The sequence below is a fragment of the Gossypium hirsutum genome, chromosome A02 (assembly GCF_007990345.1).
Source record: "Gossypium hirsutum isolate 1008001.06 chromosome A02, Gossypium_hirsutum_v2.1, whole genome shotgun sequence".
Classification (NCBI taxonomy): Eukaryota; Viridiplantae; Streptophyta; class Magnoliopsida; order Malvales; family Malvaceae; genus Gossypium; species Gossypium hirsutum.
This window is the reverse complement of record NC_053425.1, coordinates 36705323-36721126: the sequence shown is the minus strand read 5'-3', so window position 1 is coordinate 36721126 and position 15804 is coordinate 36705323. Positions and strand designations below refer to the sequence as shown.

General features: G+C 32.6%; 1 protein-coding gene across 2 annotated transcripts; it reads left to right on the top strand.

Moving 5' to 3' along the window:
* Positions 1–1575: 1575 nt before the first annotated feature.
* Positions 1576–7143, top strand: LOC107951097 (KRR1 small subunit processome component homolog). 2 transcript variants are annotated; one of them, XM_016886028.2, is made up of 12 exons: positions 1576–2116; positions 2213–2289; positions 3027–3137; positions 3311–3379; positions 4453–4509; positions 4623–4661; positions 4774–4878; positions 5042–5124; positions 5218–5299; positions 6321–6464; positions 6570–6644; positions 6732–7143. In XM_016886028.2, the coding sequence occupies exons 1-12, from the start codon at positions 1924–1926 to the stop codon at positions 6849–6851; spliced, it is 1155 nt and encodes a 384-aa protein (XP_016741517.1). In that variant the 5' UTR covers positions 1576–1923; the 3' UTR covers positions 6852–7143. The 2 variants fall into 2 exon arrangements, with proteins under 2 accessions (XP_016741517.1, XP_016741516.1); XM_016886027.2 differs by having other exon boundaries at positions 1607–2116; positions 4614–4661.
* The last annotated feature ends 8661 nt before the right edge of the window (positions 7144–15804 follow it).

Genomic DNA, 15804 nt, shown 5'->3' with positions numbered 1-15804 from the left:
AATGCTTTTAATTGATACTATTAATGTTTTATTATCAAATTTTTAATTTTTTAAATTGTTGATAAGTATTGGTATGTTAATAATTAATTTATATTCTTCAATATTTCTACAATCATTTTTTTATAAAAATAATTTTAAAGTATATAAATTTATGAAAAGAGCCTGTTATGATTAAACTTAGACAAATTGATATCCAAGTTGATATAAAAAAATTTAAATGAGTTAACAGCAACTATTAACATATAAATACTTAATAGCAACTTAAAAAAATTAAATGAGCTTAAACATCTGTCCAAGTTCATTTTCATTTTGAAATGATTTTTAATTTTTTTATAAGCTTATTTGTTTTAAACTCACCAAATACTAAACTAAACGCAACAATTTATAATTTAATCCTAAAAACTAATAAATTAATTTTAAATTAATTATGAACACAAAAATTAATAACGTAATTCTAAATTACTAACAAATTAATTTTAAAATTATTATAAAAAAACTACATTCATACAAAATATAAACCTAAAACCATAAACACTAAACATAAATAATTTATAAATAATAATTAATAACAAAAAAATTTCACAACATCTTAATTAAACTCTTTAAATTATAAACAAAATTATTTACTAAAATAATACATTACCTTTTTTTCTTCTTTCTTTTTTCTTCTTCGCCTTTCTTTTTTTTCTTTCTCTCTTCCGGTAGGTGGTGTTTGGTTTGGGGGACCATGCTTATAAGGTCCCCCATTTGCAATCTTCTTTTTCCCTTTGAAGGGACAGCACATATACGTACTGCTCAGCATGCAGCAACCAGCAGCAATCAGCAGCCGGGGGCCATACATACTCAGCAAGCAACAAGCAAGCAGTAGGGAGGCATGTAGCAGCAGCAGATGGCACGTGGGGGGTGTGTGTGCACTGTGCAGGGATGCAGGGAACAGGGCCATTCGCGCCTACCTGTCAGGCGCGACTAGTCGCGCCTATTTGACAGGCACAACCCATTTTCAAGTATTTTTTACTCGTATTTTGATCCGTTGACAACCTATTTTGGTATATAAATTTTTTTAATTTATTTCAGTAAAAAATCCCGATAAGTGACTAACCAACTTAACTTAAATTGATTAGTGGTGACTTTAGCTTTAAATCTTCAAATCTAGCTTGTTAGGTCCTCGTCTCGCATGTTATGACAATCACATCAACATTTCAATAGACAGACCAATATTTTAAATAAAAAAATACAAAAATTTAATGTCTCAAAATTAAAATTTAGATATTAAATTTTAAATTTTAAAAAATTACATTAATTTTGAGCACATTTAAACATATATATTGTTCAAAAAAATTGTTCTCTCTCCTTTAAAACCTTGCATGTAAATATTAATAGGTTAAAATATGTTACTCTCTTTTTTCATTAAATTTATTGAGTTAACATTTTGAAATAAAAAAATATTTACTCTATAATCATATAAATAAGAAAAATTGAACTTAAATTTAATAAAATAATTTTAATTATATTAAATTTAAAAATAAATTCTCAAAAATAAAAATAAAAGTGTAAAATCTAAATTTTGAATTTACTAAGAATGCGGGTACATTTTAACCGTTAGATATAGGGTACATCATTTATTGCACCCTAATTTTTGTTCTTGAAAACGTCCCTTCTTTTTCTTCCATAATCATACTACCGTCGTCCCTCTCTCTCGTCTCTGCAAATCAGTTGTCCTTTCTTATTCTTCTCTTCTCATCTCAGTTCTCACCCACTGCCGTGTCCGCTGGTTTATGCCGGATCTGACCCGTATCCAGTGTGTATCGTGTCGACACGGCTACTGCACCACAAGTTGCCGAGTCCGGATAACGAAGGCTGCGACAAACAGAAGTAACTTTTGTTTCTTTATTTAACGCAATTACAGGGTTTTTGAAAATTAAAATGGAGGTAGAGAATGCAGAAAAAGTAAATCTGGAACAGAAAAAGAAGCATAAAGGGAAACACGATAAGCCAAAGCCATGGGACGAAGACCCAAACATAGACCGTTGGAAGATTGAAAAGTTTGACCCTTCTTGGAACCCCGATGGGTTACTGGAAGTCAGCTCTTTTTCCACCATCTTCCCTCGTTACCGAGGTAATTAATTAATTTCCTCTACATTTTTTTTTCTAATTTGATTACATGTTAAAAATTTACTTATGTTTGGTATCTTTTCTGTCGTCTTGTTTTAAGAAAAATACTTGCAAGAAGCTTGGCCAAAGGTTAAATCTGCTTTGAAAGAATATGGTATTGCTGCTGAGCTCAACTTGGTAAGTTTCAAATTCTGTCAAGTGTTTTAATGGCTTAATCCAGTGGTCTTTTTGTATTCTAGATTTTGGGTTGGTTGAAGTTGAGCAGTTTGTTTTCTGCAAGCCTCTAGATTGTAACAGTTTTTTTGGGCCTATTGATTCATTGTTTTGATGTTCTAAAATTGTGACTAGAAACAAAGCAGAGGGATATTACCAGTAATCATGTTTGCTTGAGTAGTCGAAAGAAAGGAAAGACATAATTTAGCTAATGTCTTCGACTGTTTTGTGTCTATCAAAAGATATGCAAAAATTGAAATAAAAAAAAAGTGTAATTTTCATATATTAATATGATAATAATTTGTAAATTTGGCTTTTAAATGTTTAGAGCATACATTTTTCCCTCCATCTTGTCCCATTCAAGAAGAAGGATTACTATTTTCACTTCATTTTTGCCTTTTTTTTTCATACGTAGTCTTCCGTCTTATGCCTCATTGATTGTTCCTTATCTTAAGAAAGCTGTCAGAGCGTTGGATCAACTTCTGTCTTTGTCATAATTAGATATAATCCCATATTTATCAGATTGCCTTCTTCAAAGATTGAAGGATCATTTTGCTTAAAATACTTAGTAAACACTCTACTGCAGAAGTTTTCTTCCCCTTGTTCTCCAATCTTTTATATTGATTACTGGCACTCTACTATTATTGCTATAATATTCACATATGGTTCTTTATCATCTGATGCCTTTAATTGCTGATCAGGTTGAAGGGTCTATGACAGTTTCAACAACAAGAAAAACTAGGGATCCATATGTTATCATTAAGGCCAGGGATCTCATCAAGCTTCTATCGAGAAGTGTTCCTGCCCCTCAGGTAGACTTGTCAACTATGCTTGCACTTTTGTCAATTACAAACTATTTAAATGTTTGTTTATTTCCCATGAGAATTTTTTGACCATTTTACTTGAAATAGCTTTTGATCAGTCCTTAAAACCATATGTATGGAGGTTGTTTGAGTATAGTTCTTACTGTTTCTTTTAATTTTAGGCCATCAAAATACTTGATGATGAAATGCAGTGTGACATCATAAAAATTGGAAACTTGGTTCGCAATAAGGTATGTGTTTCAGAATTTCCTTTATTTATTTGATTAAAATTTTGCCCATTTTACTTTTGTGAATCTGGTATAATGGTCGCTATTGGTATACTAGCAGATGCTTGAGTTGGTAGGTGAAATCTGTGTCGAGCATTGATTATTTCTTTAACTTGTAGTTGAGCCTTGGTTGATCAATGGATCTTATATCGCTGGATCACTTGAACTTTAATTCTTTTAGCATACACTCTTTTAGCATTATGTAGGGTCAACTATGATGCATTGCACCACTAAGAAGATTTTTCGACAATATGATGCCCCATAAAACTCGGATTATAAAATCTGAGTGCCTTTATGTTTCTTCTTGAAGCTAATTATGGACAAATATCTAGTCTGTAGTTATACTATTTTAGTTTGACACGTTCTATATATCTTAATTAAACTTAATGTAAGATCTTTCTGTTTTGCATTTATCTTTTGATGTCTGTCTGGGCGATGCAAATTAGGGTTCTTTGTTTTATGTTGCCTTCCAATCTGGATCCTATTATCTGAAACTTTTTGTGATTTTTCTATTCATCTTTGTTTCACTTATTAATTAAGTACATATATATGCCTTCTGTCACTTATGCACTACATAGGATTGATTAGGTTATCTTTGATGCAGCTACTGTGAATTGTTTGTAAGCAGCATACAGAAAGCTGAAACTGCTTATTATATTCCTTAGGCTTTACTATCTATGCTCGCTGAACCTCTGTTTCTCATTCAGTCTATAGCTTGCTTATGAAGATGCTATAGCATGTTCAAAGTGGAACATTTATATCTGCTTATATGTTAATGTTAAGTGGAACATTTATATCTGCTTATATGTTAATGTTAAGTGTTAACTAGTCGTTTGTACAGCATAATGAGAAGGTGAGTTATTTGAATTGCATCCTTTTTAGTTTTTATATTTAAGTTTGGACAGCTTTTGGTTTTTTTATTTTTTTGTTTTTCCGTGTAACTTACTAAATTGATTTTTCATTTTGATAGATGGTAAGATATTACATTGTTGCATCTAAAAATTTTCACAAAGTTGTCTAAATATTTGTTTTTACAGGAACGATCTGTTAAAAGAAGGCAGCGCCTTGTGGGGCCAAATTCTTCGACTTTGAAGGTTTGTATGATTGATGTCTTAACATGATTCTAAAATAATCCCCTTATAAGGCTATGTTGAGGCATGAGAAAATACTATTACTATAAAATAATCACCTTCATTAGTGGATGCAGGCACTTGAAATATTGACAAGCTGCTACATTCTTGTTCAGGTAATTGCTCACCCTTGTTCGTTTTTGGTTGTTGAATTGTATTTTTTGCTCTATGTTGAAATAGAGAACCACAAACTGAAAATCTTTGGTCACTTTCCACATGATGGAATAGGGAAACACTGTTGCTGCTATGGGTTCATTTAAAGGTTTGAAACAAGTCAGGAGGATTGTGGAGGACTGCGTAGAAAATAAGATGCATCCAGTATACCATATCAAGGTACCAAAAACTTGACTTTGCAATTTTGGTTTTACTAGCTTTGCTTTAATTTATGCCAGTGAGATGTGTTTTGATATTGTATGAATATTCAGTAGCAGTTCCTATGTCCTGTTTTTTTCCTGTCTTACCATGTCTTCCTTTTCCCTTCCTTTTCATCATCCAGATTCTCATGATGAAGAAAGAGCTTGAGAAGGATCCAGCACTCAAAAATGAAAACTGGGATAGGTTTCTTCCAACATTCAAGAAGTAAAATATCTATTCTCTTCATTTGCATGTTTTAACTTATTTTCATGCTTTGTTCTGTTAGATATCCATTTAACCATCTAATAATGCTTCCAGGAAAAATGTTCAAACGAAGAAGGTTAAGAGTAAAGAGAAGAAACCATATACACCATTCCCTCCTCCTCAGCAACCTAGTAAGGTAAGATAGCTGATTGTCTCTTAGGGTTTTTTATGGTGACATGATTCTTTTTGTCTCCCTCATTAGACTAGAATGATGTTTCCTTTTTTATTTAGTAATGTTGTTTTCCTGCACAATGTTCTCTGGTTTAAGGTTTTACTTTTAGCTTGTGTTTGTTTTAGATAGACAATTGTAGTTTTTTTTAGTATAATCTTTTTGGCTTAGCTGAACATATTTGCTCTAAGAACTAGAGTGCAAAATCTTAATTTTTGATCCAAATGATCTGTTGGCTGGTGAGACCTTTGCATTCTTTAACTTTAGAAGGGGTTTCCGTTATGGGCAAGTAGGGAGAATTCCAAAAGAAATTTTGTTGGAACTTTGGATTTGGATTAAATCTTATCTGTATCTTTTTTGGGATGATATTTAGTAAAATTTATGTAGGCGTGCATAAGCTAGTGTACATAGGAACTGAAAAATTATTCTATCTGGGGGGTGAATTTTGGAGTCAATAATGAGGGGTTGGTTCTTTGCTTTTAGTATCCATTACATGTCTAAGTTGTTTTTCCTGTGCTCTTCCATTCTAAAAAAAAGGAAATGTAAGCTAATGAATGCCCCCCCCCCAAAAAAAAAAAAGGGGAAGTAAGCTATTCTTTCTCTTGGGTGCATATAGATATTTGAAGCTTCCAACCCGCAGATTGTCTTTTTCCTTTAAACTGAGATACTGAATAGCCACTGTATGTCTGCAGTGTGAGTAAGCTATGTTACTCAAACTTGGGTGTGAGTGTCGAATGTTGGGTATGTGTATGATGTGGTTATGTTTAACTTTTTCATAAGTTTTCCCTGTATTTGGGGGAGTATATCCTTATACCCAGGTCCCAATGTGTCTAATATGGGTCCTGGACATGGGTACTTGAAGAGAAATAAAGACCTGGAGCAGCATAAATCGTCATTGTTGTCATCATCATCATCCTTCTTGTTATTATTATTGTTGTTGTGGATAATTATGGAAACCAAACTTACATTGGTACATGGTATTGTCCAGATTGATCAAGAACTGGAATCTGGAGAATACTTCTTGAGTGAGAAAAAGAAATTAGCGAAGAAGTGGGAAGAGAAGCAAGAGAAGCAGGCACAGAAAACAGCTGAAAACAAAAGAAAAAGAGAAGCAGCATTTGTTCCTCCCAAGGTTCGATTTTGAAACCTACTGTGGCTCACACGTAGAATCACAAAGTCCAACCATTTTTATCAAGTATTTATTTGTTTCAGCAGTAATATAATTTACCTGTTGCAGGAACCCGTGAAGCAAGATTCTAACAAGTCAGAGAACAAGGAGGAAGATGTTGCTGCCCTTGCTAAGTCCTCGAAGGTAATTTTATAAGATTTCTTTCTTTTCAAAGATACTTGTTACAACTGGGCATGGTTCTAAGCAGCCCCTCCTTGGATTTCACTGCAGCAAAAGGCCAAGGAATTCGGAAAGCAAAAATCTTTGCAAAATATCAATGCTGAAGAATATATTTCTGCCCCTGCTGCCGAACAGCCTTCCAAAAGGAAAAGGAAATCCAAGCATACCTAGTATAGGTAAACTAGAAAGTTTGTTGTAGACAAGTTCATGGTATGACAAAGCTTGCTAAATATTTGCTGGCTTTTGGCAATCCGTGGTGCGGATGTGCAATTGTTGAGAAAAAAGGCTGATATTAGGCTAGTAAAAAAACCTTGATATATCATGTTGGAGCTTAAATATAGTTGATCACCCGACTATGTTTTTGGGATAATTGATCATATAACTTACATGATATCATAGTTTCAGAGTTTGAATCATGGAAACTGTTGTACATTTGGATTTTTAGTCAATGTTTTGGTGCCCATTGGAATGTCTTGACACTTTCTAGCTTGCACATTTTTTGTACATTTAGATTCAAGTACGAGCTTATTTATTAGGTTTGCACATGAGGCATGTTGGAACTTGAATATAATTATTGATTATTTCTTATCATGTAACCTTTTGAGGGGACAATGAATTTGAGATTAGACTAAAAAGTGTACAAGTTTATAGGTAATAGTATTTTCTGTCAAAGAACTCGACTTCTTATATGTGACAATCTCAATTGGCTTTAGAAACCGACATATTTAGAGCATCAATTCTTGTTTTATACATTTCATAAACATTATTATTGTCACACATCTTAATTCTTAGTTTGCTTTGAATGTCAACCAATTAGAAAACGGAATTGCAGGGTAAATGGGTAAAAAATTTCAATTACTTTTTTGGTTCTAGATTTTGAGGTGTCAACATGATCTAGGCAAATCACTTGTTCAATTACTTCAAGTAATAGAGTTGAGAAGGCAACCCAATAACCTACTTGAATTGATCAAACTTGGAACTTGAAAAGGTTGGAGAGTTCGTACCATCGGTACAGTGGATTGAACTTTCTTTTTTGGTTTTTCCTGTCAGATCATAAAGGTTCGCCTTACTTTATGTTATATATAATGATTAAAATTAACTAACTAGTCCTATTAGTTCTGTTCAAAATTAAGGTATGGATCCATTATTATTTTAATATGGGATCTATTTGATATGGCACCTGTAAAAAAGTGAGTGTATTTCAAATTTTAACTAGTCATTGTAAAATATTGATGATTGTATTCCAAAAGTTAATTTCAAATGTTTGATATTTTGATGGTATATACATTGTTTACTCAATATCAATGAATCTGATAATGGTATATCATTGAGAAAAAGTTAAGTTGATTTTTCTTTTATAAGAAGAAGCTTTTGTTGTTGAGTCATTATTTTGGTTTACTTTTTTCCTTCTGATGCATCATTTTGGTTGATTTTAAGGTGTAAAATTATATATTATCAATGTATCATATATATATAAAAATCTATGAATATATCATATTTTTATATAAAAAGTTATTATGTTAAGTTTAGGAAAATTTAGAAGCTTTTGAATCATTTTAAAATTATATAACAACAACCACAACAAATCCAATATCAACATAGTTCAAAATTAAGCTAGAGATTTGCATGCATGCTTTTAATGAATTTGCAAATCAACCTAGGCTTAGTGTCACAAGTCTAAGATTTTAGTATGGCAAATCGTATAGGTGAAAATTTTATTTCAAATCTACTTGAGTTAACCTAATTTTTGAAAAGGTGAGAATTCTCAAAGAAATTCTCTAAGGCATCGAAACTTAGCAGATGCAACACTCAAGTAACGAGTGAACAGAAAAAGGCACTACAAAAGATCGCACACCAAGTGTTTGAGTAAATGCTTTCAAAGTATTTAATAATTTTGTATGTGATGATTACAATTAACGGTAATCTACAACTAAGATTAATATCTATCTACAAAATGAGACCCTTAAGGGATTTAAACACTATACAACTTTATCCCCTTAGTTTTACAACATTTACCATGATAACTTTAAATCACTGAAGTGTTTCACTAGGTAATCAAGGCTTCAAGTAAATTGAGTTTCCCTTCATGTTCCACAAATTGGGCTAGTCCAGGTGAGTTAACAAAGCCCAATTTAATTGGTTGACCTCGTTGGGCAATTTTGTGCACATTAGTCACGAGTTCTATTCCACATCCTATGACACTAGAGCCTAGCAATTAAATCCCTAGGGTTAAAGTTTTTATTATACCAATTTTAAAAGCTGTCAAGTTATCTTTTTGTTAGTGATTTAACCAGTGACCAAAAAAGAAAATTTTGAATAGTTAGGTGACCAGAAAAGAAATTTACTAATAGTTAGGTGACTACTAATGTAGGTTACCCGATTATAAATGATTGATTTGTATTGTAATTTATTACAGAGTGTAAAAATACCACAAAATTCTTTAAATAAAGCAAAATTTGGAAATTTAGCAGTGTTTTCCTTGCGGAATGCCACCAAAAGTAAATCCTTTTGCAACGTTTTCCTCCAAAATGCCACTAAATGTCTACATCCATTGCATTTCGAAAGAAAAATGCCACTAAAAGTCTTACATTTTACGACATTAACAAAGGAAAAACATCAAAAGGTCTAACCTTTAGCGGCATGTCTTCAGAAACACCACTAAATGTTCTACACCTATAGCGGCGTTTTTAGTGAAACACCACTATCTTTTGCAATTAGCATTTTTGTGGTGGTTTATTTCTTTTTCTATATGTTGCTATCTTTGTAGTGACGTTAAGCGTTACAAAAAGCTTTAAAAAATGCAATTGAAGGGTTGTTTTGCTGTAGTGAACTTGGATGTTGGGCTCTAAATCTTGTAGCCTGAATTCTTTGCTTGGTTTTAACCCTTTGGGATTAGTTATGTTGTCTCTATGTTCTCTCTTTTAGGAGTTTTTTTATGGAAAAAATGAAAAAAAAACTCAGAAACAAAATATTAAGACTTTGTTTATCATTTAATTCTAAAAGTGCTTTTCAAACCAAACTTGTCAGTTTAGGTGGCGAAGTATAAATTTACCCCTAATCATGTTAACTGTAAAAGATAAATATGATTTATATATTCACATAAAAATTTAAAAATAATTTATATTAATCATTTAAAAGTGTTTAAATTTTATATTTCATATATTACAATAATAACAATGGGATACCATAAGGAAGTAAAGGATTATAGTTTTTTTGTCTGCTAAAATAGCATGTTTCTTTGTCTGCTCATAGAGTGTGTTCTTTTGGTTTTTTGCTAGAGTTTTGGCTTGTTTGAGCTTAGGGATGATAAGGAATTAAAGTGGAGAAGGATCGAATTCAAGTTGTTCAACTCAAGAAGGAAAGATTTGGATGCGATCGGAAAGGAAGAAGCCAAATAAATTTAGAAAATAACAAAAGAAATAAGAAAAATAAGAAAACTTTAGAAAATAAAGGATAAATATTCAAAATAATAACTAAATAGTGAAAATATAGATTAAAGTAAAGTGGAAGATGGAAAGATAAACCGATGGATATGATGAATAGAATGATAAATGTTCAACTGAACCATTTGGGATATAAATCCCAACAAACTCAATTAATGGCTCTAATAAACTCTTCAAAAAATAATCATTGGCAAATTAAAGGGTGAAGAATGAATTCTCATGACTTCTTGAAGAAAATCGAGAAGAAAACTACTAAAAATCACAAGAAAGAAATCTTGCACAAGAAACAAACTCCCAGAGTTGAAAAATTTATTAAAGAAAACAAATTTGCCTCCTTAATGAACAATGGAGAAGCCTATATAAATCTAAAAAAAACTCGTAAGTATACTAGAACTCTAATTAACCTAAATAAAAAGTAGTTTTAAACTAAACTTTCTTATTAATATAAAACTACTAAATAACTTAAAATACTTAATAATAATTAAAATTTTGGAATAATAAAATAATAAGAGCTGATAAATACAATATTGGGCTCATATATAATAAAAATTAAGCCTAAAACTCGAACCCAATATGATTTAAACTCGAATTAAAAGCCCGAAACTCGTAATTCTTGTTAGAATCCCATCTAAAAATTCTGCTCACGCAGTCTTCACTAAAACAATCATAACTTGAGCTCCTGAATTTAAAATCGAGTGATTCAAAATGTGTTCCGAAGCTAAGAGATAGATCTTCGAATGCCATGAGACATATTAACCAAGAAATTCCTGGATCCCATCCAAAAAGTCGTCGCAAGTTTGATGATTTCCCAAACTTGAGAATTGACAGCTTCGGTGAATGGAATTTAATAATTTTCACCCGGAATTTAATAATTTTCACCCAATCCATGCATGTATCAAAGAAGATCTGTGGTTATGGATGAAGAGTTAGAGAATCTGAATCTTGTGGATGAGGAGGAGGTGCTGATACAGTTTCAGGTGGATTCGGAAGCGGTAGAGGAGGACCATAGTTTGTGTTTGGTGGGAAGCTTGATGGATAGTGTGGTTCATTTCCCTTTTATGAGAAAGACTTTAATGTATTTATGGTATCTATTGGGAGGAGTTTCAATCAATGATATTGGGGAAGAGAGGGTTTTGTTCCAATTCTATTATGAAGTTGATATAAAAATGGTGATAGATGGCATGTATTGGTCGTTTAATAGGCATTTTATTATATCCCATCGAATGGGGTCAAGGGAAGATCCGTTGCAAGTTTCACTAGTTTACACGAATTTCTGGGTGTAAATTCATAATCTCCTTACGGGAGTGATTTCAGAAGGTTTGTCACATTAGTTTGGGAATTTTATCAGTCAATTTGTTAATGATACCTTGTTGATAACCAAGGAATTAAGAGGGATATGCGAATTTGGGTTAAAATAGACATGAGAATTCCCTTGAAGCGAAAGAAGAAGTTGTCATTGGATCAGAATCAGAAGAGGTATGCTTACTTTCAGTATGAGAGATTAACATTATTCTATTTTCTGTGTGGAAAGTTAGGGCATGGTAAAGGATTCTGTCTAGTGAGGATGACAATCGAGGTTCAAGAAGTGGAATTTGGTTTGGATGCTTCATCGAGAGCACCACCAAGAAGGGAGGCTGTGATGAATGGTAGGTGGCTTTTGGAGGACTCTTCAGGTGTTAGAACGGCAAGTGGTATTTTGTTAAGTATAGATGTAAATGAGAGTGCGGATGGAAGGAGTTTTAGTGATATCCAAACTTCTAACACTTATTCATTTCATGAATGAGGTCAGCAACAAATGCAAGACCTCATTCATTTCGAGAAATCACATATCCATCGATATCCATTTATTCAAACGAGATTTAACATTTTCAAGCATTTCCCAACATGTAATTATTTCATACATCTAAATTGTACATAAAATTCAAATAGACACATTTCACATTCATTTCAAGCATATAAGTAATAATTTTATCATTTACCATTTATCGGGCATTATTATCAATCGGACACTTTCATTTATTGGGCTGTAACGAGTATGTGATCATTTCACATATTTATGGCATTTATACAATTCAAAAACACAACATTAAATTCAATCATAAAAACATATACAATTTAGTTACACGAACTTACCTCGACAAATGTTCGTGTACGAAAAATCTACTAATTCGACTTTTTCCTCTTTTCTTCGTTCTAGCTCCGAATTTGGTTTATCTGGATCTATATGAGTAAATTTGACATCAATTTGTCATATTTTATATTCAAGTGAACTTAATTTTTATCTTAGGCAAAATTATCATTTTGCCTCTAACTTTTCCATAAATTCCTGTTTCGTCCCTAGGCTCGGAAAATGAAATTTATGTAATTTACTCCCTATTCCAAGCGTAACTGAAATTTATATACTACATTTACAGCACATACATTTCACAAATTTTAAAATTTTTTATGGGTTTTATCACTTTTTCATTTTAGTCCCTAAATCAAGTTTTCATCAAAAGTCACTTTGTAAAAGTTGTTTATCTATCAACAACCTTTAATTTTCTACCATAAATTTCTAATTTTATACATCCATGACCCATTTTCCATACTTTGATAACTTTTCAAATTAATCTCTAAAATAGATAGATTATATTATCACAGTTTCAAAAATATCAAAATTACTAAAAACGGGGCTTGAATACTTACCCAATTTGGCCATAAAAGTTTCTTTTCTCTCTCTCCTAGGGTTTCCGTGGATTATTTGGGGAAGAAGATGAGAAAAATAAGATGATAATTCTTTTATCATCTTTTTAATTAATTAAATTAATTGAATTTCAATTTAGTCCCTACCCTTTTTTAAATTTTCCAAGGATAAGTCATACCAAAATACCTACATACTTTTATTAATGGTCTAATTACCATATAAATTCCATAGCTATTTGATCTTTTTAGCTACTAGAATCCAACTTTTGCATTTTATGTGATTTGGTCATTCCCGTAATTAAACACTTAATTGATAAAATTTTCTTATCAAAAATTTCACATGACATGTCTATAATAATACTGACCATAAAATAAAATAAAAATAAATTTTATTTTTTGGCTCGGGTTTGTGGTCCCAAAACCACTGTTTCGATTTCACTGAAATTGGGCTGTTACAGTTCTGGCTCTATTGATGTGGTCATTGGAAAGTAGGCCAACCAGAGGCAATGGAAGCCCTAAGTTGGAACAATTGTGGGTTGGGGCATCCACGGGTGGTTAATTGTCTCAAGAAGAAGTTGAGACATGTACAACCCTAGATTTTGTTTCTAATAGAGACAAAGTTGAGTGCAAGGAGAATGGAGCAAGTCCGAAGGAAATGTGGATATGTTAATGGTATAGATGTAGGAGTGTATGGGTCGAGAGAGTGATTGTCACTAGGATGGAGAAGTGATTGTGTGGTTCATTTGAGGAGTTTTTCTTCTAATCACATTGATGTAGAGATACATGAAGGGAATGGATTGTCATTTTGGAGGTTAACGGGCTTTTATAGGTCACCCAAGGAACATAAAAGAGGGGATTCATAGGATCCGTTGAGGAGATTAGAGAGAGATCAAAGTATGTCGTGGCGATAGTGGGTGATTTTAATGAAATTATGTTTTCTTTTGAAAAAAATAGAGGTAGGTTACGAAGTAGAGAAAAGGAACATGGTGAAGTTTCGAGAAATTGTGAGCTTAGTGATTTGGGATTCTCCGGACAATGGTTCACGTAGGAGAAAGGGAGATTATCAAAAAATAACGTTAGAGAAAGACTTAACAAGGAGTGACTAATTCGGCTTGGTGGGAGTTATTTTCGAGATATTCTGTGAAGTATCTACTACATGTCTTTTCCGATCACTGCCCGATTCTAATTAACTTGGGGGATAACAGGAAAGATAGACCAGCTTGAGATAAGGGGTGATTTAGATTAAATGCAAATTGGATAATTAAGAAGAGTTTTAAACAACAAGTGAAGAACTTTTGAGAGGAGAACTCCAGTAAAATTCCTATGAAGTTAGAAAAGCTAAGGGCGATTTTGAAGAATGAAATGGGACAGATCTATGTTGGTAGAAGGCGGATGTCGACCTCGTTGAATATACATTTGTCAAATTTAAATTCGGCTGAACCAACAAAAGAGAACTTAGCTGAATTAGAAGAGGTTAAGTTGGCACTGAACAAAAGAGAACTTATTTCCACAATTTTGCAAGCCAGCAGAAGAAGAAAAACATGGTAAAGAGGTTGAGAAGTTTGAATGTGGAATAGGTGGAAAGGGGGGAAGATATAGCAAAGGTAGTGAACAACTATTTTAAGGATTTGTTCACTGCTTCGCAGGTAACGGATTGTGATAGCGTTTTATCTCGAGTTCATATTTGTATACAGAAGAATATGAATAATGAGCTTATGATAGTTTTCGGGCTGAGGAGGTTATGGAATCAGTAATGAGTACGACCCTGTTAAAAGCCTTAGGTATGGATGGTTTTTCTGCGCTGTATTTTCAAAAAACATCGGCATATTATAGAAGGGGAGGTGAGTTAGTATTGTTTAGATGTGCTGAATAGAAGTAATTAATCGAACCAGTATTATTCTCAACTCGAAAATAAGTGAGTCGAGTGATATGACGCAATTTTGGTCAATTAGCTTATGCAATGTGATTTAAAAGATGATATCCAAGGTCGTGGTTAATAAATTTGGAAAGGTGCTTGATAGATGTATTGATTAAGCATAAGTGACTTTTATTCCATAGAGACATATCACAAATAATGCCTTCGATTATTCCATATTATTATGTTTTAGTTTTGGTTGGAACAGTGTTGAACATACCTTAAAAATAAATAATTAAAAAAGCTTTAACTATTTTAAGTTTTAAATATAACAATTGTTAGATAACAAATAATTAGTGATGGTGATACCTATATATTCTAAATTATGTTTTCTTTTGAAAAAAATAGAGGTAGGTTATGAAGTAGAGAAAAGGAACATGGTGAAGTTTCGAGAAATGTTGAAGGAATGTGAGCTTAGTGATTTGGGATTCTCCGGACAATGGTTCACGTAGGAGAAAGGGAGATTATCAAAAAATAACGTTAGAGAAAGACTTAACAAGGAGTGGCTAATTCGGCTTGGTGGGAGTTATTTTCGAGATATTCTGTGAAGTATCTACTACATGTCTTTTCCGATCACTGCCCGATTCTAATTAACTTGGGGGATAACAGGAAAGATAGACCAGCTTGAGATAAGGGGCGATTTAGATTAAATGCAAATTGGATAATTAAGAAGAGTTTTAAACAACAAGTGAAGAACTTTTGAGAGGAGAACTCCAGTAAAATTCCTATGAAGTTAGAAAAGCTAGGGGCGATTTTGAAGAATGAAATGTGACAGATCTATGTTGGTAGAAGGCGGATGTCGACCTCGTTGAATATACATTTGTCAAATTTAAATTCGGCTGAACCAACAAAAGAGAACTTAGCTGAATTAGAAGAGGTTAAGTTGGCACTGAACAAAAGAGAACTTATTTCCACAATTTTGCAAGCCAGCAGAAGAAGAAAAACATGGTAAAGAGGTTGAGAAGTTTGAATGTGGAATAGGTGGAAAGGGGGGAAGATATAGCAAAGGTAGTGAACAACTATTTTAAGGATTTGTTCACTGCTTCGCAGGTAACGGATTGTGATAGCGTTTTATCTCGAGTTC

Coding starts and splice junctions, on each gene's coding strand:
- LOC107951097 (XM_016886027.2), top strand. CDS start 1,924: ATGGAGGTAGAGAATGCAGAAAAAGTAAATCTGGAACAGAAAAAGAAG. Junction 4,662..4,773: donor GCTGCTACATTCTTGTTCAG/GTAATTGCTCAC, acceptor ATGATGGAATAG/GGAAACACTGTTGCTGCTAT. Junction 5,125..5,217: donor TTTCTTCCAACATTCAAGAA/GTAAAATATCTA, acceptor TAATGCTTCCAG/GAAAAATGTTCAAACGAAGA.